The 26,563-nt window shown below is 42.9% G+C and overlaps 3 protein-coding genes across 4 annotated transcripts; 1 reads left to right on the forward strand and 2 right to left on the reverse strand.

The window, feature by feature from the left end:
• Positions 1 to 1,369: 1,369 nt before the first annotated feature.
• On the reverse strand, positions 1,370 to 3,101 carry LOC116251093 (allene oxide synthase, chloroplastic-like). The gene has a single exon (XM_031625167.2). It carries the CDS (start codon positions 3,066 to 3,068, stop codon positions 1,548 to 1,550), a length of 1,521 nt encoding a protein of 506 aa, XP_031481027.1. The 5' UTR covers positions 3,069 to 3,101; the 3' UTR covers positions 1,370 to 1,547.
• Positions 3,102 to 5,880: 2,779 nt separating this feature from the next.
• Positions 5,881 to 9,625, forward strand: LOC116249859 (uncharacterized). 2 transcript variants are annotated; one of them, XM_031623162.2, is made up of 5 exons: positions 5,881 to 6,144; positions 6,324 to 6,384; positions 6,480 to 6,875; positions 8,777 to 9,117; positions 9,202 to 9,625. In XM_031623162.2, exons 1-5 carry the CDS (start codon positions 6,040 to 6,042, stop codon positions 9,418 to 9,420), a joined length of 1,122 nt encoding a protein of 373 aa, XP_031479022.1. In that variant the 5' UTR covers positions 5,881 to 6,039; the 3' UTR covers positions 9,421 to 9,625. The 2 variants fall into 2 exon arrangements, with proteins under 2 accessions (XP_031479022.1, XP_031479023.1); XM_031623163.2 differs by lacking the exon at positions 5,881 to 6,144 and adding an exon at positions 6,147 to 6,249.
• Positions 9,626 to 22,100: 12,475 nt separating this feature from the next.
• LOC116250837 (wall-associated receptor kinase-like 14) lies at positions 22,101 to 25,993 on the reverse strand. Its single transcript, XM_031624787.2, has 3 exons — positions 24,206 to 25,993; positions 24,006 to 24,083; positions 22,101 to 23,643 (listed from the first exon to the last, which is right to left on the reverse strand). The coding sequence occupies exons 1-3, from the start codon at positions 24,936 to 24,938 to the stop codon at positions 22,400 to 22,402; spliced, it is 2,055 nt and encodes a 684-aa protein (XP_031480647.1). The 5' UTR covers positions 24,939 to 25,993; the 3' UTR covers positions 22,101 to 22,399.
• Positions 25,994 to 26,563: the final 570 nt, after the last annotated feature.

Raw genomic sequence — 26,563 nt, forward strand, 5'->3', positions numbered from 1 at the left:
GCTCAGATTTCTGACTCCGCCGGTCAACTTGAATCATCTTCTCTACTTCCTTGCTCATAAGCATTCGGCAGTGAAGCCTGGACAAGCTTTAAACGGCAAATAGGTCTTAAGTTTACAAAAAGATTTGATTTGTTGTCTATTTCTTTTAGAGAGAGATAGAAGAGAGCGGTAAAAGAATGTCTCCCGATCAAAGAGACCCTCAAGGATTGAGAGCTTAGTTTGATTAACTTAGTTACTGATGGTTTTAGAGTTCTTGAGAACCTAGACAGGGAAGAAGTGTGAAAATAGTTGGAGATAGTGTGTGGTCTTTTCAAGATATAACATGGTGAACATATATATAAAATTGCACTTAATTTTGATTGAAATAATAAAAATTATCATAGTGTTTCAAGAGTCTTCATTTGACTTGGGGATCTCTCGGAACATACGTATGACACTTAAAAATGTTGAAGTCCTCAGAATTAAAAGCGCTTCGCCTTCAACTTTGAAATATATCGCCACACTGACAATGAGATCACCGGATTTTCCCGATGTTCGACGAATTCAACCAGTCAATATGAAAACGTGTCGTAAATCAGAGAACTGCATGGCCACGCTTGTTGAGTTCGGAGTCAAGTTTCACACCATGGAAAATGACCGCCACACGCACAACCACCCGTGATTTTGATTGACTGGACAAGTCAAGTCAAGTTGTTCTACCTCGGAAATAGCATGAAGTTGCTACACGAGAAATCATCCTTGATTTCTCTAATGTGTAGTTCTTTGTCACAATTCTCGGTAGATCGGGGCGTTACTGGAGTCAAATTCCGGCTGAGCTCCGGCTACTAAGCCTCACCAGAACCACACCACAGAACTCGTTTCCAGAACACAGCATGTCACTGCATTTGTTGGCTACTAAAGACTTGGTTTATGTGTTCATGCACATGATCTTTAAGTTTCCAAAACTTTCGATGGCCTGATAGGATACAGCTTCGAAGATTTAGAACAGGTTTCTGCGTCTTCTGCTACGCCTTGCAGATTTCCTAAACGTATGAACAGATCGAACATCGTGCAATCTATGTTCACAAATTGCGTTTCTGCTCATGAACATAACAAGATAACACTATCATCTGATGATTTATCTTCCCTTGCACAGAGATACAACATGAAATGAAGACGCCTGTGGATGGACGACTTTATCAGGCAAAACATTTGGGAGAACAAACTTATATACCCATCAACGTGCATCACATGAAGATGCGTAAACGGACATGCGATGCATCCTTCTTGATGAATTTTTCTGTTTAAATTCGCAACATATCAATTAACATAATCGGATTTTAAATTACAGGATGCCAATAACGCAGCAAAATTATATGTGCACTTTTCATGAGCGTTTGATCCTACCAACATTAAGGCACCGAAACTTGTTTAAATCATCTACATTATTACGCATTAACTCCGTTGTTTAAAACATTAATGTCGAACTCAAATTTCATGGACCAGCTTTCACTCAATTTTTCTCGTCGCGACGACTCCAGAGAAAAAGCTATGTTCCTGCATGCTGGTCACCGGACTGCTACCGAAGGAGATGCCGGCCGGAGCGAGGTGATCGTGACCGAGTCGCCCATGTACTCGTCGGTCGCCTCGACCTCGAGCGAGTCGTATCTCAGGAAGAGCTCAGCCACCATGATCCGGGCCACCAGCATCACCAAGTCCTTCCCCGGGCACTGCTTGTTCCTCTCGGTGGGCTCCGCCGTCTCTTGCCCGTTCGACCAAACCACGTACTTGAGCAGCCGCTCACCTTCCTCCCCAACGAACCTGTTCGCGACGTAGGAGTCTGAGTTCTCGAAAACGAGTGGATCCCTCGTGGCGAGGGGCTGGTACCCGCACAGCATTTCGCCAGCCCGCACCTTGTAGCGCGCCCTGTGGCTCTCCAGCACGAGATCCCTCTTGGCCCTGCCGTACTGCAGCGGCAGCGGCGGCTCGATCCGCAGCACCTCGTAGATGGCCGAGTTAAGCAGCGGCAACCGCTCCAGCACCGCCGGGTTCAGGCCGACGCTCGTCGCCGCGCCGCTCGACCTCACCTCACGCGCGAGTTCCCTGTGGATCTCTGGCCCAGCACCTGCGATCCACTTGATTATGCAGGGGAGAAGCACCTTCAGCCCTCCCCACGAGTTGAAGCAAATTAAGAAGATCAAGTTGTGTAGCGCCTCGTCCCGGCTGATCCCCAGCCGCTCGGCCTCGTCGAGCGCGGGCCCGCCTGCTGCCCGGAAGAAGTCGACGAGCCGCTTATAGTCGTTCTTCACGAGACACGGGGGCAGCCGGAAGGTCCGCAGCAAGAGCTCCTCAAGCGGCTTCGGAAGACCCAAGGAGAGGTCGGGCGCCAACTGTACCAGAATCCACTTCTGGATAAGGGCCGGTCCGTCGTTGCCGATGCCGCCGTTGGCGGGGTCCCTGCCGAGGAATGCCCGACATAGAAACTTGAAGCTTGCTCTCTCGCACGGGGCGTTAAATCCGGCCTTCCTGCCGGAGGCAAGAACCGACTCCAGCTCGTCGAAGAGCTCTCTGACGGCGCAGCTGAATTCCGGCACAAAATTGCCGTGACGGGATCGGAGGAGGGAAAGGACGAAGAGTTTGAGCTTGGTGTGGGAGGGCTCCGAGGGGTCGAGGTAGGACAGAACACGGTAGCCACCCGTTAAGGCAGGATAAGGCACGAAGGTGCCGGTGAAGACGTTTCCTTTTTCGACTTTGTTGCAGTCGAAGAGGACCTGAAACGTCTCGGCGTCGAGGAGGGCGACGACGCGGGAATCGGTGGAGATGAAGGGACCGGGGGGCATGTTGGTGCGGAAGACGGTGGAGCCACCATACTTCTCCATGCGGGAGCGGAAGAACTTGGCCGGACCCTGGAACCAGTAGTAATCCAGTCGGTCGGCGATGGCTCCGAGAATGGGAAGGCCGTAGCTGCCAGGGATATCGACCAACTGACGCGACAGCAGCGGGGCTGATTCAGAGGTGGTGGTGGCCGTTCCGTCGGCTTCGCTCCGCCGCCGGCGTGTTGGTCCAGCGGAGGCTGGAGATGCTTCCATATTGCGCTGGTCGTGCACAAACGCGCAAATGTTTCCTTCTCCTTGAAAGATGCTGCTGGACGTGCAAAGTGAATGCATTTATACACGTAAGACATGGGCATCGAGCAGGTAGACGTAGTATTCATTTAATTGGGTTGTTCAAAGTATGATTAATTTATTTGTTAACAACAAAGAACCATTCAAGAACAACTCCTAAATTTGACGATTTTCACAACAAAAAGAAGTAAGTTATTAAAGCAGCTTAGGGAGGAACAACCAAACCAGAAACATGGACAGCGCGCGCCCATCTCATTTGCTCAGGTTTAGTAGAAAACTTGAGATCGAATCCGATCGGGTGTTCCCGTCCCGCCTCCATCCCTCATTACAAGGCTGAGGTGTGTGTGGGCATTTGCCCACACAGTCCTGCAATTTTCTGTATTTATATGTCGAGTTGATCTCAAACATTTACATATTTATATATATGATGCCCCTTAATCATGTTGCTATTTGTTTAAAGGGTCCAAGATTAGCGCTTCCGAATCAAAAGTTTGTGGCCCTGCCAACGTCATGTGGTGCCTTAATATATCTTATTTGAATATGATATGTCATTGATCCCATCCATAAAAATCAAATATGAAAAAAAAATAATATCCGATTAAGAAATCGAATCAGATTCGGATGTAATAAATGGCATCCGATCGGATTCGAATTCGGATACACATAAATATTCGATCAGATTTAGATATGGATTCAGATCAGATTCATTTTTAGACAAATATAATGTATCTAATGCTACTAAATTTTAAAACTTGGCAAAATCCGGTTCAAAATTCAGATTTGGATTCGGATATAAATATAAAAATCGAGTTGTAAAATCGGGCATCGGATTTGGACTCGGATATGAATTTTTTTTATTTGAATTCAAACCCAAATATGTAAATATTCGAAAAAGTAGATACGATTAAATATAGATATGATCCATTGACATTCCTACTTATTTCAAGTTTGGTTTCCCACATAATTCTTCTTCCTACATTTGTCCTTGTTTAAATGGTCTCATTCTATGACAACCCGACCCACTCCTGGGCTCGGGCCCATGGTTCGGTGGATCTCAACCCTCTCCCTAGAAGTTTTGGTTCTAGCCTCAAAAAAGCTAAGAACCAGGACAATCTTCTCATCAATGACCCTCTTTATAAATCCTTGAGAATTACTCACAATCTTCAATACGAGACTAAACATTTGGAGCATTACACCTTAAGTGTTCCGTTTTCAGGTACAACTTTTTTCTAAATAGGATCTCCTTAACAAAAGGTGGCTATTAGTTTCCTCTTGGCATTTGCATAGACAGCAGCGACTAGGTAATTGAACACCAAACCTTTATTTCCTATCTTGAGTCACGAGTTTGGTGATAATTTTGTATATGCAATCAACAAAGAGATAAGTCACGAAATCTTTAATATAAGTAGCGAAATCTTTAATATAAGTAGCGCCTTCAACTTTAGAGATGATAACAATGTGAGTTCTATTGATCGATCTAACCAATTTGCTTGTAACAAAGAAACTTACGACAGCATTTGTAACAAATATATAGCTCGATTACATTCCAGAAGTTGAATAGTTTAAGAGCAAGGAACTGCCATGATATTTACATTGACGAATAATCTTGTCAATGAATCAGTAATATAACTTTCCCTTGATCATTGCTATAACCGAAGGAAAATACAAAATAGAAGGAAAAAATAAAAATAAGACTAGAATACAAGTTTTGAACTTCTAACTGGTAGGCGCCCATGTGCCTGTGCTGCATCAGCATACCCATGTACCGACATGGGCATCTGGGTCTTTCTCACGTACCGCTTATGACATCATTTCTGCGACCCGATGTACCCAAATATTCCAGTAAACTCCATGCACACATCAGAACTTGGATTATAAAAAATTGCTTAAAGTTGGAGAAAGATGACCGAAGGAAGAGCGTCAAGCAGACGCGACTTCGAGCTCCGCCAAGGCTTTGATCTATTAAAGCTTGCAATTGGAGCAGGTATCACGTTGGCCATCACATCACATCAGGTTTTAATTAAATGTATAGTTCAGTGGGATGCCTTAGGCTGTTGTGTTTGTATTTACTTAAAGAAAATGGTTTAGGAATGAAAGGAAAAAAGGATGGGATTAATTAAAAAAATGGCTTCTTTTATTTATTTATTTATTTATTTATTTATTTATTTATTTATTCTCATTATGAGTGTAACAAGTGGCGCTAACAACAGAAAAAATGGCCTTTTACTTAAAAAAAAAATGTAAATATAGAAATGAAAGACGTTTTTTTTTTAAGAAAGAGACGAAATGGTCTGGAGATAAGTTGTTCATGATAATTGATCCTTTTTCATCTACCTGTTTGAACATAATTCCGACTATCATGAATTCCAGGCGACACTGACAAATTTCGGCACCCCCGCAAAGTCCGGTCGTGTCTGTCTATGTTTGATTCCATATATGCCAGACATAGGCCAAGCGGCCTATTCCATGGATTGGCGAATTCAATGATCTAACTGAATTGTTTGTGAATTGACAAAACATTATTATTATGTTCTTTTTTAGAATACTTTTACAATAATAAAATACTTAATTTCATAACCAGAAATTCAGCCCGATTTTCCATACATTGTCTTAAACATTTTTCTTGTCAGATATTAAATTTTGAAGTCTAAATTTAATGTATTTTTCATGAGAGTCTAGATTAATGTGTTAAAGTTGCTCTTAATCATTTCATTGTACTACAATTATAAGAACCAGGGCGACCTGATAAGGTGAAACCTCTGCTTCTATTTCGAGGCTTGAGTATGCCTGCGCAGCATGCCCAGGATTGTCTTGAACCCACTCTGACCAAGCCCACTCACGGAAGGACCCATCTCTTCCATAAGTGAACTCCTGCCAGCCAGCTCTCTGTTGGGTAAGGTTTAGGGTTTAAGCGGTCAGCAAGAGTGAGACAGCCATGGCGGGAAGTGCCGCTGCTCTTTGTCCCCTTCATCCCTCTGTCCGCAGTCTTCGCTCCTTCAAAGTTAAGGCTTTCGCCCTCCAGCAGTCTCCTTCAAAGTTGGTAAGTATTACTTGAATATTTTTCTTAACGTTCCGGAAACTACCAACGTTCAATCCCTGAGTTTTTGCAACAGAGGACGTGATGAATGCTCTTTTTAAGTTCACTGTACGTTTCTTTTTCCTTTTCCTCCTTCTGGTTGGGGCTTTCTTTGATTTTTGTATCTGTGTGATTTTTACCAGAAGGGTGTGCACGGATGCCTCTTAGGGGAGGGAAATTGGAGGTTTCAATTCAGACCGAGCCGTGAGTTTTCTTTGGCAACCGTCATTTATGATTGATTAGTAGCTCGTGCTGTGTTGGGTAGTTGACTTCTTGCTTGTTTGGAAATTAATTTTCAGGACATTTGGTTGCTAGAGTGCCTGGTAATACATGCAAGAAGAGAAATGGTTTCTCCTCTCTGTCCATCGTTTCTGAAAGTATGATAAGCGGTGACCCAGATTCTAATGAGTATGCTGGAACTGAAAACGGAAGGATTTTAGAGGAGAATGGTTCTCGTGGTGAAATGGGTGTAGAACGATCTGAACTATATGGTGGTAAATCTGGGGCTGTTTCTTTTTGTGGTTTGACACACAAAGTGATTGACGAGCAGAAAACCGTGTCTTCTTCCTCGCAGAAAAATATTGGTTCTTTTGTTTGGTTTATTGGGCCGGCTTCATTGATAGCGTCTCTGTTGCTGCCACAGTTTTTCCTCAACAATTTTATACTAGCATTTACAAGTAACGAGATTGTTGCAGGTATGATTTTAAAAAGTACTTTTTATGCTTCTTCTTATCTAAGATATCAGTGCAATGACATACCAGGCTTTCCGATCATGAACCCAAAATCAAATTCCACATTTTTCTTATAAAACTTTACATTTCAACTGTGCTTATGTCATTCTCGTGCATACAAGTTAATATTACCCTGCTTACTTGCTCCTAATTCAAACATCTTTATGCCATTTCTACCTTATTGGCTAGAGGCTGGATTTATCTAGTTTCTCGTCAAATGATTTGGTTGTAGGGGTGCACGCTCACGTTTTCATCATTCTTATGTGGAAATGAAAGAAAAACTCGAAGTTCGGACATCTCTACTCTACACCTTTGATTCTTACAAACTCCAACTGTATGTAGGTTTCTTTTCGAACAGTTAAGCTGACAGTAATGCTAGTCCCTAGGAGGCCGTTGAATTACTACCACAGGTCCACAATTACCGTAGTGCTTTTCAAGTTTCAAGATCAAGTATATACAGTCTTATTCTTTGATCCAAGAAGCTTCTTGGAACCTAACCCTGTCAACGTTTTGTTTGCTGCTAATATGCTGTTTACAGGTGAGTTCGAAAACTTCTCACCAGGTCGGTGGTAAATATCGTCAGGCTTTACACCTAAACATATACTTGCAATTCTAGTGCAAATATTTTGTATCTTCCAGTCAATGTTCTGGTTTCTCTCGGTAACTGTTGTGGCACTCTATGCTTCAAATTGATCCTTATACTCCCCAGTCCTTTAGTGGAAGAGAAGCTTCTTCCTGCCATTGATGAGGCACTAAAAATTTCATTTCCATTCTGAAATCTTTGCAATTATTTGAAAGCACTGAATTTCTCGTTTTGGTTCTTCTTTTATCTTATATCTTCCTACCTTGACATTTTTATCCAACTTCTTTTAGTTTCCTGTAGAGAATTCATCTGAAACAATATGACCTACTCTCCATTTTCATGTTTCCTCGTCTGGGATTACCAAGGTAATTCTGAGTGTAGCTGCTCGGTTGTCCTGGAATAGTCATATTTGGACCTTTAACGACTTCTACTATTTGATTGATACCTCAACTTTTGTCTGATCTTGGGAAAATCCAGCTAGAAAGGAAAAAGAAGAATTCTGATAATTGAAATCAACAATTTTTCATAATGGGGGTTTGACACACTCTTGTTTTTGGTTTTCTGTTAGCAGACCATGTTAAAGGTATTAAATCAGTAGTGTGAAATAGGTCAGTGTTGGATCAAGCAGCTGCTTTTAAAGTTTTATTCTTTTTTTTTTTTAATAACAAATGGATATAAGCAGGATTATATACAATTCTGAATGATGCAGAAAGTGGTATTTTGCATTTGTGGGTTCATTTGCTGACATTTTCATGCATGAATTGGATTCTGTTGAATTGAAGCCTGTTTCGAGCACAAAACCTCAGCTTGGCCTCCTACAGGAGATAATCTGACATGATCAGGGACTCTTATGATGTGGTTAACAATAAAAAAGGGAATTCAAAGGCTTTCTCGTAGTCTCCTGTTCGGCCATCAGTAAATCCGGCCATCTTTTTTCTAACTTATGTTGTTAACAAAGGATAGTCTGCATCAACTGACCGAAAGCGCTTCAAACTCTGAATCTGATACCATCTTTCTCTCCTAGCTCACTAAACTTCCTTCACACGCTTTATCTGTGGCTTGTGTTCTGATGACTTGATTATATTTTCTATTGCTCTGGGTGACTTGAAATTCTGACCATAAGATTTGCTATGCATACTTTATCTGGATCAATGCAGCTTGCTTATAAGGTGATCCTGTCGTAAATAAATTTGCACCTGCTTGTTCTGTATGAATTAGTAAACCTTTAACAATCTATTGTTCTTGATGCATTGATCTGATCTTGGTGTTTTCATATATGCAGACATTATATATTTGATCTCATCGGAAATCATTTTCTACACTGGCTTGGCAACATTCCTTGCTATTACGGATTATGTTCGTAGGCCATACCTTCTATATAATTCTCAAAGGTGGAGCCTTATTACAACCGTGAAAGGATGGTTGCATTCTTCCATAATTACCATGGGCCTCAAGATGTGGGTGCCTGTTTTAGCTGTTTATGTTGTCTGGCCAGTGGTTGGTCTACCTGCCTTAGTTGCGATGGCTCCATTCTTACTTGGTTGTGCTGCTCAGTTCGTGTTTGAAACATTGCTAGATGTATGTGGCTCATCTTCTTGGCCTCTGGTACCCATAATATTTGAGGTAAGCCAATGAAATCCTCCTACCATGCTCTTCGTCGTGATCTTTTAGTTGACAGTTTCTTACAGTGTGCTTTTTCACCATCAGATGTACAGACTCTATCAATTGTCAAGAGCAGCACAATTTATTGAGCGACTCATTGTTTTTGCTAGGAGATCTGCAGCGTCTCAAGATCTGTTGGATAAAGGAAATACATTAGTTTCACTCCTGGTTGTACTCCAAATACTTGGTGTTGTCTGTCTTTGGTCGTTGACGACTTTTCTTGTTCGGCTCTTCCCATCTAGACCTGTAGTTGAGAAAATTTGATTCCTTAGGTCCTGAAACTTTATTACTTTTTATGTATAGGATTCTCTTCATTTTTCCCCATCATCTCCTGTCTGTAAATTCTGGAGTTCGCTCCACTAAATGCCTGGTCCTGTAAAAGTGATTCTCTTGTGTCTTGTTGGAGATGATTGTGAACTGTGATGGGACGTAGAACGGCACAGTTCTAATTGCACTTCATTTTTGGCAACTGTTTCTCGAACGGTTGATACGAAAATTTCCTTGATATTTGCTTTTTAAGCCTAAAAGACGTGAGATGCTTTAGAATCGAATGTGGCGGCTCAGAAAGTTAATAACTGAATATGTAAGCGGAGGTGGAGCTAGAACCAATATTATTAGTTAAAACCATGGTGTGTCTCTGGGCATGATATGCTAGAGCTCTGCCTAGCCTCAGCTTTGTTAAAATCCTTGTTTCTTCTTTTTTCAATTAAAGGTTTAGTTTCTGTTTATAATTAAAATCATTTTGTTGCCTGCTTATGCTTAGATCGTGGTGGGAACGAGGTCTTAGCATAAAAATTTTGGTGCTGAGTGTAGGTTTCTGAAATGGTTTAATTGGGCCTCAACTAAAGTTTGTCATAGTAGAAAGTGTCAAGGATTCATACGTTTGACCTGGATTATGATGCTCAGACTCGTGGAATTGAATCAGACTGAAAAGCTGGTAAGTAATTGAATCAGGCCTTACCAAACTCGTGTAAATGGGTTGCATGTGGCTTGAACTGAATGAGATCCCTAGAGGTGCAAAATGTATCAGATATATCCTATTACAGATCTTATCTTGGATTTCTGTAACTGATCTGTGATCAAATCTGAATGCGATTGCGATATCTGATTAAGATATGATAATGATATGACATGATTACAAATAAATTTCGTATCTTATGCTAGTCAGTTCCAAACTTAGTTTAGAGCTAGGTTTCAAATGCTGAATGTAAAAATGGTTGAATCAGATCAAGTCAAAATCAGCAGGGCTGGATCCAACACAAATAGGGCTTGTTACAACCACCACAGGCCTGGGATGGTAGAAAGGTAGTCGTGAAGGGCGTATAAAGCGAAACCCGAAAATTGTCGTAAGTCTACCATTGTTAGGGATGTCAACGGATCGTATATATACATTTAATTATACTGTTTTTTGGATATTCACATATTTGGATTTGAATACAAATAAAGAAAAGTTATATCCGAATCTGAAATCTGATTATTCAAATCCAACTTTTGAACATGATTTTGTCAATTTTCAAAATATAATAACATTGGATATAGGATATTTGTCTAACAATGAATCTGATTCGAATCCGTATCTGAATCCGATTGGATATTTATGTATATCCTAATCGGATTTCAAATCCAATCTGATGTCATTTATTAAATCCGAATCCGATCCGATTTCTTATTTGAATATTAATTTTTTTTTATATCTGACTTGTTGGGATCTGTTCCGTTAGATACCCGCTTCAAATCCGATATATTATCATCCCTCACCATTGTGTATTCTTAAAAACTAAACATTTCTCTCCTGAAAGGCTTCAAAAGGAGTGAAGATGTTTCCGCTTTGAATTCCTTTGGGGAATATGAACACACACAACCTTCCAGCAGCCCTTAAAAGGGGAAGAGCGACGACGGTTTGAAATTTCTTGAGACTGAGCTAACACAAACTAATCAAGCTCAAGTTTCCTCTCTCAGTTTATTTCCTGGGACCAACTCCCAAAGCACTTAATTTTGTTAGATGCATATTGTCCCTACCCACTATCTCTTTCCCGCGAATCATTTTCATAATCTCAGCGACACAAATTTATGTCTTTCATTTATTGATGTTCTCCCTCTTTGCGTGGGAACTAATCAACAAACTCCGGCTGTCCATTTTTCATCGAATTTTGAAAGGTGAAGTCTGGGAGTAGACTGCAAAAGGAGAAGTCTGAGATGTGACAACATTGAATTCTCGAAAGCGAAGCGTCTGCTTTTATGCAACCCACGTTGGTGATAACAAAGATATCTTCTCCTCACCATCCCATTGTTGCCTTCCTCCTCCATCCCTGGCCACGCACGTCCACAGCATTATCTCCACAGGATGGATAACAATGGCACTCTCTCCTCATAAGAACCATGAAGGGCTGTGAGTTGTATTTTAAATGGAACACTAGGACCTCCATTTTTTTTCTGCACCATCGTCAATTCATTATATGTAGAGTAGTACCTTCTACATGTATGAACCCGAAATCACATCCTAGATATCCACCTGCTGAAACATTTTTCAAATTGTAGCAGTGTAAACATGATTTACATGGTCCAAAACCTAGGAACCGACAGTTAATTAGCTAATATTTTTTTATGTTCAAATAGGATTTTGAAAGGTTTCACATGCGTATGGTTATAATTTCAGAAAACAAGCAATGCAGGTATATTGATTTAGTGAATGTAATATATAGCTTGAAATTTGCACAATTGAATTGCACCAAAACTCTGAGGGAATGGATATGTCATACCTGCATTAACAATCAATGCTGATTTAACCAGTACGAGTAAAAGGGTGCTTGGTAACAGAGAAAAAAGGAAAAAACAGTGCTTTATAAATGACTCAAAGATTGAGACACAATGGAATCTTAGAATACATCTATTCCAATTTTTTCAGATAGATTTACAAAACACTGTTCTTAGTGTTTCTGTTGCTAAAAGACACTGTAAGGTTGCATTTGACAGCCCTGGATTCTAAATCCGATGTTGGCTGACCTTGAATTTGTTGGAGGATCTTAAAACTGGGCTTTTCAAAGCCCCCATTTGATGTATCTTTCCACGTCTTCTCTCCCGATGTCGACCGCGATGGCGGTCAAGGCAACCTCCTTTTTTTTCTCTCTTTTTTCTGCTCAACATTTAGCTTTTCAGAAATGACAGTTAGATGTTCGATATTTTACAAATGGGCGTAAGAAGGCAATCGCAAACAGCCATTCTTGTTAGTTAATTTGTTAACTAAATTAGCTATCTTCGAGCGCACGAAAACGGTATTCCGGGTTTCACGTGGATTACCAAAAATCATGCGTGATTTGTTTTCAGTTTTTGTTGCGTGATTTGTGATTTGTTTACGTTTCAGTTTATTTGTTTCCCTGTTTTTGTTTCTCCTGTAGTTATAAATTAAGAGGCTGTAGACAAAAGAAAAAACATGCCAATTATCTTTTCCTTTTCTCATTCCCTTGTTATCCCGTGACCATCGTGTTGTACCCCCGTCGACATTTCTTTTTATTGCTTACATTTGGTATCAGAGCCTTGTGCTTGATCCCAGAAGATGTCGAACCACGAGGGAAGCTTGTCGCCACGCCGTGAAGGACGAGGTCGTGAACGACGCTCGAACTCGCCGCTCGTTCCACGTCGGGGTCGCCATCGGGTGATCCAGAGGACGATTCGGGAGGTCGGAAGTACATCCTACCCGATGCTCGAGCGCGACAACTACACGGATTGGTCACTCGTGATGAAAGTGATGCTCCAAGCAAGGGGGCTATGGGATGCCATTGAGTACGGCGACGCCGATCTGCAGGAAGATCGGGCGGCGCTCGAGGCACTCATCAAGGCGGTCCCGAAGGAGATGATGCGCGCCATCGCCCTGAAGCAAACAGCCAAGGAAGCATGGGACTATATCAAGTCCGTGCGGATTGGCTCCGATCACGTACGTCGATCGAAGCTGCAGAGGCTCCGGTTCGAGTACGAGACGATTGCGTTCAAGGAAGGGGAGGATCCGGAGGATTTCGCACTCCGGCTGAGCGCTCTACTGGCTCAACTCGCAGAACATGGCGAACCCGTTGACGAGCAGAAAGCTGTTGAGAAGTACCTCCGGGCTGCTCCACCGAGGTTCGGCCATGTCGTCTACACCATCGAGACTATGCTCGATTTTGCCACTCTATCCATCGAAGATGTCACTGGACGTTTGAAGGGCGCCGACGAGCGCGGTCTTTCTCAAGCACCACCACCCACGGCTTCCACGGAAAGCAAACTATTGCTGACCGAGGAAGAATGGCTCTCACGTCACAAAGGAAAGCCGGGTGCAGGAAGATCGTCGAGCAAGAGTGGTGGCCGCGGACGACGCCGCTGGAAGGGAAATCGGTCTGCGAAGGACGACAACAATCGGAATAGTGGACGCGATGAGTCCAGACGTGAGCGTGATGCTAGTCGTGACAAATGTCACAACTGTGGCAAGATCGGCCATTGGGCGAAAGATTGCCGGCAGCCTCAACGCGAGAAGGCGTATCTCGCCCAGGAGGATGACGAGGAGCCAGCACTCCTCATGGCACAGGTGTGCTCCATCACCGACAACATTGAGCCGCCACCATCGAGTTTTGTCAAACTCGATGAGATGCACGCGCAGGTGAATCTTGGGTGTGAGGGAAAGCGCCGCGACGACATGTGGTACCTGGACACGGGTGCCAGCAACCATATGACCGGCAAAAGCTACCACTTTACTGAGATGGACTCGGGCATCACCGGCTCGGTGAAATTTGGTGATGGATCGATAGTTGACATTCACGGACGTGGCACGGTGGCGTTCGCATGCCAGAACGGAGAGAATCTAACGATCACCAACGTCTACTACATTCCCAAGCTCAAGAGTAGCATCATCAGCATCGGCCAACTCGATGAGCATGGGTGCGAGGTGCTGATCCGATCGGGAGTGATGAAGATCCGTGATCAGAAACATCGTCTGCTGGCAAAGGTAACGCGCACCAAAAACCGCTTGTATATGCTCAAGTTGAATATTGCAGGACCACTGTGTTTTTTGGCAAAACAAGATGAAGAGGCGTGGTTGTGGCATGCTCGCTACGGGCATCTGAACTTTGAGGCGTTAAAAAAGCTGGCGCAAGATGACATGGTGCGCGGGCTCCCGGTCATTAATCGTCCGGTGGAGATCTGCGACCATTGCCTCGCCGGCAAGCAGAGGCGTGCTCCGTTCCCGGCGTCAACACATCATCGAGCTGACGGCTTGCTCGATCTAGTGCACGGCGATTTGTGTGGACCCATCACACCAGCAACGAACGGTGGCAAACGCTACTTCCTCCTCCTAGTGGATGATGCCAGCCGCCACATGTGGCTATACCTTCTTGCAGGTAAAAATCAAGCATTGCCTGCCATCAAGCAGTTCCAAACTAGCGTGGAGGTTGAGACTGGGCGGCGTCTACGCACACTACGAACTGATCGAGGGGGAGAATTTACTTCGATCGAGTTCGAGCGGTACTGCGCAGATCGAGGGGTTGCACGGCAGCTCACGGCACCATATTCGCCTCAACAAAATGGTGTCGTCGAGCGGCGCAACCAAACCATCGTCGGCATGGCACGCAGCTTACTCAAGGCAAAAAAGATGCCACCCGAGTTCTGGGGAGAAGCTGTCACCACTGCAGTGTTCCTCTTGAACAGATCGCCCACGAAGAGCTTGAATGGCAAAACGCCATTTGAAGCTTGGCATGGGAGGAAGCCGTATGTCTCCTTCCTGCGCACATTTGGTTGCATCGCGCATGTGAAGGTCTCTCGACCAGATCTGAAGAAGCTTGATGATCGCAGCCAGAAGATGGTGTTGCTTGGCTACGAACCAGGGTCAAAGGCATATCGCTTGTTTGATCTGGTTGCTCGTCGGGTTCACATCTCTCGTGACGTGGTGTTTGACGAGAAGGCCAGTTGGGATTGGGCGGAACCCGAAGGCCAGTTAGCTGCATCAAGTACAGACTTCATCATCGAGCATGAGACAATCGTTGCCTCAGGAGATGCTACGACTGCGAGGGAGCAGCATGAGTCGCCACCACCAAACACATCGGACCACGCTCCAGGTGGGCAATATGCATCACCAACGACTGAGGCCCTCACCGAGCTCGACGACGATGATGGCGCACCACGACGTTTCAGACTCGTGAGCGACATCCTTGGGCTCCCACCCGATGAGGCGCAAATCACCGGCGCGTTGCATATGGTAAGTGCGGAAGAGCCTACCACGTTCGGCGCGGCTGAACGAGATCCAGTTTGGCGTCGAGCAATGTTGGAGGAGATGAAGTCCATCAAGGAAAACAACACCTGGGAGTTGGTCGAGCTCCCTGCAGGGCACCATGCGATTGGCTTGAAGTGGGTCTTCAAGGTCAAGCGAGATGAACATGGCGGCATCACCAAGCACAAGGCGCGACTTGTAGCGAAGGGATATGCGCAACGTGAAGGTGTTGATTTCGAGGAAGTCTTTGCTCCTGTCGCGCGCATGGAGTCAGTGCGGCTCTTGTTGGCATTGTCGGCACATGAAGGCTGGTCCGTACATCACATGGACGTGAAGTCCGCATTCCTGAATGGGGACCTAGTGGAGGAGGTTTATGTACAACAGCCACCAGGATTCGTCGTCAACAAGCAGGAGCACAAAGTGCTCAGGTTGCGTAAGGCACTGTACGGACTGCGTCAAGCCCCACGTGCTTGGAATGCCAAGCTGGATGCTAGCCTCCAGAATCTGGGTTTCAGTCGATGCAAGGATGAGCACGCATTATACACACGACAGGAGCATGGCGAGGTGCTAATCGTCGGTGTCTACGTTGATGATTTGATCATCACTGGAACCAACATAAGTGGCATCACAAAATTCAAGCGTGAGATGATGTCCCTATTTCACATGAGTGATCTGGGGTTACTCACATATTACCTTGGTATTGAGGTGAACCAAGGAAAAGGCGGGATCACACTCTGCCAAAGAGCTTATGCCGAGAAGCTTTTACACCAGAGCGGCATGGCGGACTGCAATCCATGCCTCACACCGATGGAAGAAAGGCTCAAATTGTCCAAGGCCTCAACAGCTCCATCAGTAGATGCCACTCGCTACCGTAGTGTGGTGGGGAGCCTGCGATATCTAACTCACACCCGACCGGACATTGTGTTTGCTGTTGGGTATGTGAGTCGATTCATGGAGGATCCGCGAGAGGATCATTTTGCCGCAGTGAAGCATATCCTCCGATACATTGCCGGGACACGAGGTTTTGGGGTCATCTACCCAAGAGAAGGAGGTGGACCGCTCTTGTTGGGATACAGTGACAGCGACATGGCTGGAGATCTTGATGGCCGGAAGAGCACCACCGGCGTCTTCTTTTTTCTCGGCATGAGTCCAATCTCATGGCAATCTCAGAAGCAGCGGGTTGTTGCTCTCTCTTCATGTGAGGCTGAGTACATCGCCGCCGCAACAGCAACGTGCCAAGGAGTATGGTTTCATCGGCTACTGCAGGAACTTATGGAACGGAAGATACAGGTACCGAAACTCAAGGTGGATAACAAGTCTGCAATTGCGCTCAGCAAGAACCCTGTCCTTCATGACCGGAGCAAGCACATCGACACACGATATCACTTCATCCGTGATTGTGTCGAAGCGGGGCACATCATCCTCGAACATACGGAAACCAAGGAACAGCTTGCGGATGTGTTAACGAAACCACTCGGACGCATTCGATTTCTCGAACTCCGCAACAGAATTGGCGTTGTCGAGATAAAGTGAAGATAACAAATTAGGGGGAGTTTTTGTTAGTTAATTTGTTAACTAAATTAGCTATCTTCGAGCGCACGAAAACGGTATTCCGGGTTTCACGTGGATTACCAAAAATCATGCGTGATTTGTTTTCAGTTTTTGTTGCGTGATTTGTGATTTGTTTACGTTTCAGTTTATTTGTTTCCCTGTTTTTGTTTCTCCTGTAGTTATAAATTAAGAGGCTGTAGACAAAAGAAAAAACATGCCAATTATCTTTTCCTTTTCTCATTCCCTTGTTATCCCGTGACCATCGTGTTGTACCCCCGTCGACATTTCTTTTTATTGCTTACAATTCTTGCGATAGTTCATCACATCTTCAAAACCTGAATCATTGAGAGAAAAAGCGGAAAATGAGAGAATTCCTGTACAGTTGTTTATTCAAGTGAATTCAAGACCAAATAAGGATTTGATGGTCGATGGTAAGCTTACTGTGAAAAAAGGGGGGAGGGTGTTGCGGGGAAGACGTTCTACTGTTTTCCCGTTACATTTAAGCTCCTCCTTGTTTTACTAACTATAATTAAAGCAGCCGTCACATGAAAAATGGTAAAACATTGGAATGGATTATATATTAGGCCTGGACTGCAAGTTAGAGACCAGAAATGACCAAATTAAAAATGAAAGATAGCTTTTCGACAAAAAAAAAAAAAAGAAGCCTCTCTGCCGAGAACAGTAAAGCAGCCCCATGAACGTATCATGCTACGTAGTTAACTGTGTTTCTGTAATTTTAAAACGAGTGTGTTCCTGAATTTTTTAGGGTAAAATAACAAAATGAGGAAAAATATGACTAAAACGTTTCAATGCTAGTCACCATCGATCAAGACTCGGGTGCTTGTTCCTAAAGTCTCAAACATTGAGCGGCCACACGAAAAACGACCGAAACCTCGAGCAATTAAACATTTGAAATTGGGGGTAGAGCGTTTTTCGGCGCTGGAATATGGGCTTTACGATGATGAAGTCGTTCATTATTTTACTCATTTTACGTGTGACGATAAACACAATAACATAACAAACAATTTATTTTAAATTGCAGCGATATACAGTTAAGGAATTGTGACGGAAAAGACATTGTTGTAAGCATATTCTGCTAAGTCTAACGTTACTGAACTTTCAGTAGCAAAGTATGTAAGCAGGCATCATCTGGATAACTTCAAATACTTCTCCCTTTCTTACAGATGCTCGCATCAAGTGGAACTTGTCAGACCTTCGTATTCTAAGTAGAAGTTGTGAATTACATGGAAGTCTAACTTCTTGCGTTCAGATTGTTTGCATCGAAGCGCTTCTCGTTTTCACACGAAAAGAAAGAATACCACTGTCGATTCATTTAACTTGACGATGACACTTTAACACCACCAGTTTATACATGACAAGCGCAAGCCATTATTTAATGGTTGCCAACGAAGGCCATTAGTTGATTCTAACAAGAAGATTGCCATTTTTTAGCTGTACCGAATTCGATTCCAAGCTGACATCCAATGTATTTAGTTCTTTATCTGACGTTTCCCTTTTCGACTAAAGATATATGGCCGCAGATAAATCAGACTTGACTTCTTAATCAAAGAGAAGGCATCACAGCGATTAGTAGTAATCCATTAAGAAATGGGAGACTAAGCTCATCGACCATCAGCAATCTTAATCTACCGTGTCTCATACGTTTCCAAGTTGCGTGCGAGTAGAGGCTGCATCTCTTCTCTCCCATCACTTTCCCCAGTTGTGCTCGTCTCTTGGTGCCTGCAGCACTCAGTTTTTGTTTATGGCCGACGGGGAGCTTCCTTTTCAACCAATTGCTTGTCCCCTCAGCTTGCGACTTTTCGTCTTCTTTATCACAATCCATCTCAGTATCCTTTGTCTGTACAAATTCTTTTGTAAAACAACATGGTTGGCTTCTTTTATATTTGATGGAAACAAACATCGTCTAGAGATATCAACAGATTGAATTGAATTCGAATAGCCTATACCCTTAACCATATCTAGATTTCTGGATATTCATGTATTTGGATTCAAATATAAACAATGAAAACTCATATGAGAATCCAAATCCGAAATCTGATTTTTACATTCATATCTGAATTTTGAACCTAATCTGACAGATTATCAAAATGTAAAAGCATGAATCAAAATCTGATAGGATATTTATGTATATTTGAATCTGACTTGATTTCTTAAACGGATATTAAATTTTTTGCCATATCCGAATTTTTTTAAAACTGTTCGATAAGGTATCCAAACCAAATTGAATATATTGACATCCTAAGTGACATATTTGAGATGAGGAAAAAAAAAAAACAAGCCATCAAAAGCCCCTTAATAATTGGGATAGAGAAGGTACATGTTCAACATGTTCTTCCCCTTTTGAGTTGAAAATTTCGTATTTCCACTTGTTCAGCATTACGGTCAGGAATTAATTCATACCTTGGTAGCCTAAATTAATTGGAGGTTTCAAAATTATCTATCCACCTAACTAGTAGCAGACCAGATCAAATGAGCTATCCTTATTCGCTTAAGCAATTGGTTATTATGAGCCCATCTAGCTAAGACTAAGTTGACTTTCCTAAAAATATAAAACTTCAACAATAAATGAAATAGACTTGACCTCTACATCTATTGGACCAAATTAAACTGGTTCACATGAACAAAAATAAATAGTGTTTCGAAGCTTCAAGCAAGTCATCACATATTTCTAGTAAATTAGTGTCAATTTATTATGCACTGGCTAGTATTTCAAATCTAGAAGCAACACATATTTTAGTAATTAGTTAATGTAGACTACATTATGTGATGCAAACCTTTTATTTCCTAACTGCAAGCCAGGATCAGGCAGAACCAAGCACTCAATGGCATATATATATATATATATATAACCAGCACCCCCCTCCCTTCAAAATTTTAGATGTAAATTTAAAAAGTTTAGTTTTAACGTATATAAAAATTTTGAAAATTCTATTTTAGTTTTTGTTAAAATTTTGAAACAATATTCCAGCAACCTGTTTGGTCATGCATCAGGCGTCGGCAATGAACATCAAATTTTAATGCTTGGTGGGACCAAACACAAGAGGATCCTCGCCTACCATTAAGTTCACACTTGTTTTAAAATCGATTATCGTTTTCAGCGAATGAGAACATACCACATCGATTCATCACCGTCAAAATTTTCTATAAATCAACCTTCTTGACCATACTTAATTTTCAAGAAAATTATGTCTTTCTGTCTTACGAAAACTACAGCTGACGTCAATTCCTTTTCACATAAGTTTAGTTTTATCAATTATTCGAGTAAACGGGCCATTATCAACATGAACATTTCACTAGTGTCTTTTATCAACTATTTGTATGTACATGTTGCAATAGCCTAAGTCTTGATCTATATATATCGAGCAATTGAACAATTAAAGCCCAACTTATGTAGTCAGATTTAATCAAAATGGCCTGGAACGCTGAGATTTGAGAACATTTCTACGTAGTCTTGTGGACAACGCTTGTATCAGATCCCAAATCTGATATATGAGGTTGATCTACCTGCCAGATCAGAGTTAGCCACTGTAATGGCGGAGTCAGTCTGGTCTGCATGTTAATGGTTTCCGCGTCATCAAAGGCATACATATTGGATGACAATGTTTAACACTTAGATTCATATCTTGTCCTTAAGCCACTTCTTTATTGGAAACAAAACAAGCACAAAGTTTTGCCTAAAGTTGGGTCACCGTCCTCTTCTTCTTCTTCTTTTTCTGGTTTTTGCTTCATTGTCATTGAAGATGTCGGCCATTTTCGATCATGTTAAAAATCAATCCATTAGTCAGATTAGCTAGCCTATGCCCCACTTCAGCTAGATCTATATTACGTGCAAAAGAAATTTTTTTTTTACGCAAAAGATTATCTTGTTTCAGGTGCTTGGGAGGTTTACAATTCACTGCCCACAAAAGTGGCCTGAAGGTGCCTCCGTTCCTTCCCCTTGTCCCCGGGTTCTTGGGCTGTTTCGGAAAATTAATACGTATAGCTTACTCGTCAACTAGATTGTCATGATACCACCTTTTACAGTGCAGAAGAGTCGTATCAACAGGTGACTGCTTGACCAGCTATGTTATACTCCTTGGAGCAAAAAGTTTATCTTATTCATATCCAATTGCGCCTAAGAAGTGTGTATAGTGGAGCATTAACTGTACTGGGTGCAGAAGCGTCGTATCAAGGGGATTCAAACCGATGACGTGTATTCTAGCTGCCCGACCAGCTATGCTAATGCTATACCTCTTGGGACAAAAAGTTTAATCTTATTTGTATCCAATTGCGCGTAAGAAATGTGTATAAAAGTGGAGTATTAACTGAACTGGGACCTTTTAGATCGCCAGTTATGGACTTTTCAGCAATGGAGGTGTTCACCCTGGCCCATTAGCAAAAGTGGAGTACGTAAGTGGATAAGAAGCGTGGTGTACCTAATCAACTTGCTACACCGTTCCTGCACCATGATCTCAGAAAAGTCAGAACCTCTCCACCTTTAAAAATTTAAAGGGAAACAGGTTGGATCCAACCAGATCAGACGCGGAGTTCAAATTTGAAATTGAAAGAGTGAGAACTCATTCAGACTGGTGCATGAACAGATGATCTGAGACAAACAGTTAGGAGACCTTTTCTTCTTTTCATCTTTTTCTGCTTCATAACGGACCAAATCTGACTTCGAGTATATCTAGATTAATTTGAAGCTCCCATCCCTAAATTAACAGGTCGAGTTAGTATTCTGATCTGCTGCACATGTTTTCCTGAGATCAACCAAGGATTGAATCGAATCAACCAGGCTGCCGACCCAGTGATCGAGCTGAACAGGTTATGAATCATAATAAAATATTAACGAGTGGTATTTTTTGTGTCAGCTCATGAATCTAATCACATTTGCCATGAATTAAATTCCTGATGCCCAAACGTTCTTCCACAGAGAAAAAAATAACAGAAAACAACGGAAACAAAGATATACCACTGTGCAATCCAACTGCAAAAACGATGGTTCTAGCTCTTAAATCCATCGCAATTTTTAAATCATAGAGAAAAGGAAACAATCACATCTTTGACCAAGTCTATATAAGAGCTGAGGGGATCACATGGTCATCAAACGTCACGTGAAATGGTCCCAACCAGAGAGAGAGAGAGAGAGAGAGAGAGAGAGAGAGAACGTAATCTACCACTTTGATATATACCCTGCAAGAAATTGCTAATGAGAAATCTAAAATGCCTTTGAGATGTGCCTTTACACCTCAAATAAACAAGTTCAAGATAAGGGCCTTGCACTGTTGTTCTGTGGTAGACGCTGTTCCACTGTGAACTATTAGTTCAGAATCCAGGGATTTTAGAAGCTTTGACATGAACGAGATAAACACGAACATTTTACATTTACAACAAGAATGAACAAGAGACCTAGTGTGGTCGCCAATATTCACACATGGAAAATTTTGTGATCAGAAGTTTAGATCACTGAACTACGTTGTCCAACAAGCCGTTTGTTGAAGGAGAGCTCTGCTCGCTAAACCAGCGTTCGTGCACCGACTGGGGCGACATTCCGTTCACCTCTGTGGGGATCCCAATCACCATGTGAGGAACAACTGCGTTTATGCTGCTGCCATGTTTCTTCATTGTTGACAGTTGAGACCTCGCCGATGACATTGAGGAGCACGGCGACATGGCGTAATTGTTGCTGTCATTGCTGAATCTGATGCGGTCCAGCTCGACGGCCACCTCCAGCATCGACGGCCTCATGTCCCTGTGGAAAGCAAGGCACCTGAAGGCAAGCTCTGCAACCTTATGAATGGTCGAGAGCGTCCATGCGTCGCGGTTCGGCTCGAGGAAAGGATCGATTATGTCATCTAGGCATCCTTTCCCGATCTTATCAATCGCCAGTGCAGCTAAATTCACTTCACTGTGATTTCTAGAGAAATCCACCACCTTCATAGCAGTTATGATCTCAACAAGAACTACGCCGAAACTGTAAACGTCGCTCTTGTCTGAGAGATGGAAGTTCTGATGGTACTGAGGGTCCAGATACCCAGGGGTCCCTTGGGGAGCAGTGGAAATATGAGATGTTTCAGTGGACACCATTCTTGAGAGCCCAAAATCAGCAACTTTTGATTTGAAATTGTAATCCAAGAGAATGTTGCTGGACTTGATGTCTCTGTGATAAATTGGCGGGTTCAGAGCAGAGTGAAGATGAGCAATGGCATGTGCTGTCTCTGCAGCGATTTCCAATCTGACAGACCAAGGAAGACCTTGGCCTCTCTCCCGCTGCAGATGCTGCGCAAGAGTTCCGTTGGGCATGAACTCGTAGACCAGAATCTGTTCATCTTGCTCGATGCAACAACCTAGCAGCCGGACCAGGTTGGCGTGGCTGACTGATGAAAGAAGCTTGATTTCATTCATGACCTGCTCAATTCCATCCGTGTCTCTGTGTCTGATCTTCTTAATCGCTACCCATTCACCGTTGTGAAATTTCCCGGCATAAACCGTGCCATAGGCCCCAGTACCCAGCCTCTGCTTCTCTGAAAAACCATTTGTAGCTTTTTCTATCTCTCTGTAGGGATAAAATGGCACATTGAAGGAACCAACCGCTTTAGACAACAAGCCTTTGGCACTCATTCGGGACCTCAAAGATGATCTGCGTCGCCTGAGGAGGAAGAACAGCAAGCCAACCAAGACCACCGACGAAGCTCCAGCTACAATGCCTGGTGGAAAAGGAAACAGAGAAAGGAAGGCAGAGTCATATGCTGATCCTTGCAACCCAATTTTTCAGTAGGACTCGAGCAAAAATAGAGCTCTAGATTAAAATAGAAGCGCGTTTCTTTCCAGAAGAAGAAAAAGGATCACTGAAATTAAGTTGGAAAAAGAAAAAGACAGCAGAAAGAAGAATCTGCAATACTTGAACTAGCGGATTTTGCTATTTACAGAACATCAATGGCAAGTAAAAAAAGGTCTCATCTACAGGCGATTCATTAACCAATAAAAATTCATCTACTCCTAGATAAACGAGATTTTGATTGATAAAAGAATAAAACTCGGAGAAAGCAACAGGTCTCTTAGGCTATACCTCCAATTAAAACACCAATTCTCGTCCTGCCCCCGCATCGGCCAGCCATGTATTTTGAAGGATTGCACGAGGAAGAACCTAAAATTAACGATTGACAAGGAAAAACAAAGATGATTCAGCAAAGCTACGATGAACAGCTCCAAAAGAATTCATAGGAACTCAAGAGCAAAGCACCGGCCAGTATCAGGCGGATGACTTACTTTTCCGGCAACCATCTCCGACTTGGAACCCGTCTCCTACAAATCCCTCATTACAGCTGCATCTAATCGCCGGATTCCTGTCGAACGGAGATGTGATGTTAGAGCAATGTGCATTCGAGGAGCAGGCCGAGCAGCTATCGTTCAGCCACCACCCCAATTCCATCGTCTGAAAATCCAGAGACAACGCCGCCTGCTCCGCCGCTACAGACGTCACCAGGTACTCGCAACTCAAATTCGAAAGAAGGTTCTTTCTCATGAACCCGTATGAATCATCGGAGAAAAATCTTATGTTCTCCCGACCGCAGCTGACATTAAGGCGTTCGCCGACCAAAGGTCCCTCGATAAAACTGGTTGTCTGCGAGCTGCAATTATGTAGAAGAAGACCGTTCCTGCCCGTTAACGCATAAAATTTCCCATAGAAACGGTTCCACTCTTTGAACGGACGGCTGCAGTTCACTGGAAATCTGAGTATGAGACTCTCGCCCGTGAAATTAACAACGGGCTGGCCACTGAAGGCGATGCTTTCGCCCTCGTTCTTTTGGCAGTCTAACCGAATGAGGCAACCTTCGGAGAATCCAAACGGGTAAGGGACGTTCCGGTCGCCGCATATCCGATTACAGTCCTCGGCAGAAATCAATGGCAGAAGCAGAAAGCCGGAGAAAAGAAGAGAGACCAACAATTCCAAACTTGAAAACTTCACTTTTAAGAGTGAGGACTTGCTGGAAAACTTCATTTTAGGGGCAAAATTCGGCTCGAACAGAGAGGTGCTTATTTTCCTCGCAGAAAATCGACCAGAGAAAGCAAGAAACTTCTGCTGAACATTAACACCGACCGAAGAAAGAAAAAAAATTCGGATCTTGGATACAAGCACACGAGAAAAGGGCCATACTCGAGCAATTTTCCGAAACTTTCATAGCAAAACTAGAATCGAGCTCCAAAGAATTCCATTCTTTCCATTGAGGACCAACAGAGCGTGTGGAATGTCTGATTTTTGCAGAAACGCAGGTGAAGCATTTACAAGCAGTTCAATTGGGGCCGGCCGCCGAAGAAGAAAAGTCTCCGCAAATCAATTTGACCAGAAGAACTTCCCAAAGGAAAAAGGGAAACGACAATTCCAGACATGCATATTCATAAAAAAGACCTCCTTTCACTTCCTGAACCAAGGAACTCCCTCGACGGCTCAACACACTCTGATTTTCCGACTAAATCTCCATCGGAAACACAAGAAGCCGGCAGACAATCAGCTACCAACAAGGTAACTCCCTCCCTTCCCCTGCCCAACGAAAGCCAAAATAAAAGGAACCACAAAAAGGAAAACTCCAACTCTTCAATAATTTACAGCCAAGAAGACCAAACAAAAAAAAAAAAAAAACAAGAGGAAACTTCAGAAGAAGGACTGCACCACCATCATTACTTCTTATGCTTCCCTCCTTTCCTCTGCCCAGCATTGGCCCCCGAACCTCAGGCCGACCAATCCTCCATGAACCACCTCCAAAGCTCCCTCATTTCCAAGCTTGCATTGAAAGGAGTACCTCCTCTATATCGAAAACCAAAAAAGAAGAAAGAAAGAAAAAAAAAGGAAAGAAGAAAGAAAGAGAGCCTGCAGAATTCACGCGTTCTCTCTTCAATGAGCGGACCCAAACATCATGAATGACCCAATCGCGTTTCTCCCCAACAAAATTGTTCACCTAAGAAAATACAGTAGATCGCTTGCTAGGCTTTTATAAGGAAGACGAACAAGAAATTGAGAACTCGGAATCCTTCCTTTTTCTTTTCAGTTTCCTTTTTCCCATTAAAAAAATCGAAATTCCTTTCTCTTCTTTTCTGAAGAGGGATGGGGAGCGTGTTCCGAAGGCGGTCAAACATTTGACTTGATAGAAAGCAAAAGCTCTGAGAGAATCTGTCTTTCTTCCACCCTACACCATTTCTTATGTTTTTCCAATTAACCAAACGAGGAAAAGGGTAAGGGCAGCTCTAGTCTCTACTGCATACGATAAAATATGCCTATAGAAAGTGGAGCTTAAAATACATTTTTTCTTTTCAGTCCTGGATATGTGCCATTCTCAAATATGGGTATCTTGAGGAACGTGCCCGTTTCCTTAGGTCTATAGATGGGCCGAACGGACACGGTCAATGCAAATTGTTAGGCCCTTATAGAAAACATAACAATGAGTCAGTGACGATGTTCTTTGGTTTAAAGTTTAAATAATTGAACGTGCTTTTCCTTGTTTAGTTAGTCAAGCATTACATGTAAAGAACTTTTAAAACATTTATCAAATTTAAATGCATGCATCTAGTACGTAGTCGATGTTAAATGCATCCGACGGTCTGCATCAAACAAATCAACTAAACTAAATT

This window comes from Nymphaea colorata, chromosome 3 (genome assembly GCF_008831285.2).
Source record: "Nymphaea colorata isolate Beijing-Zhang1983 chromosome 3, ASM883128v2, whole genome shotgun sequence".
Lineage (NCBI taxonomy): Eukaryota > Viridiplantae > Streptophyta > Magnoliopsida > Nymphaeales > Nymphaeaceae > Nymphaea > Nymphaea colorata.

Bases quoted from the DNA above. Each gene is read 5' to 3' on its own strand.
- LOC116251093 (XM_031625167.2), bottom strand. From the start codon at position 3,068: ATGGAAGCATCTCCAGCCTCCGCTGGACCAACACGCCGGCGGCGGAGC.
- LOC116249859 (XM_031623162.2), top strand. From the start codon at position 6,040: ATGGCGGGAAGTGCCGCTGCTCTTTGTCCCCTTCATCCCTCTGTCCGC. The intron at 6,145-6,323 runs GTAAGTATTACT...GATTTTTACCAG, and splicing joins AGCAGTCTCCTTCAAAGTTG to AAGGGTGTGCACGGATGCCT. The intron at 9,118-9,201 runs GTAAGCCAATGA...TTTCACCATCAG, and splicing joins TGGTACCCATAATATTTGAG to ATGTACAGACTCTATCAATT.
- LOC116250837 (XM_031624787.2), bottom strand. From the start codon at position 24,938: ATGAAGTTTTCCAGCAAGTCCTCACTCTTAAAAGTGAAGTTTTCAAGT. The intron at 24,084-24,205 runs GTAAGTCATCCG...CGTTAATTTTAG, and splicing joins CGGAGATGGTTGCCGGAAAA to GTTCTTCCTCGTGCAATCCT. The intron at 23,644-24,005 runs GTATAGCCTAAG...CTTTTCCACCAG, and splicing joins AATTGGTGTTTTAATTGGAG to GCATTGTAGCTGGAGCTTCG.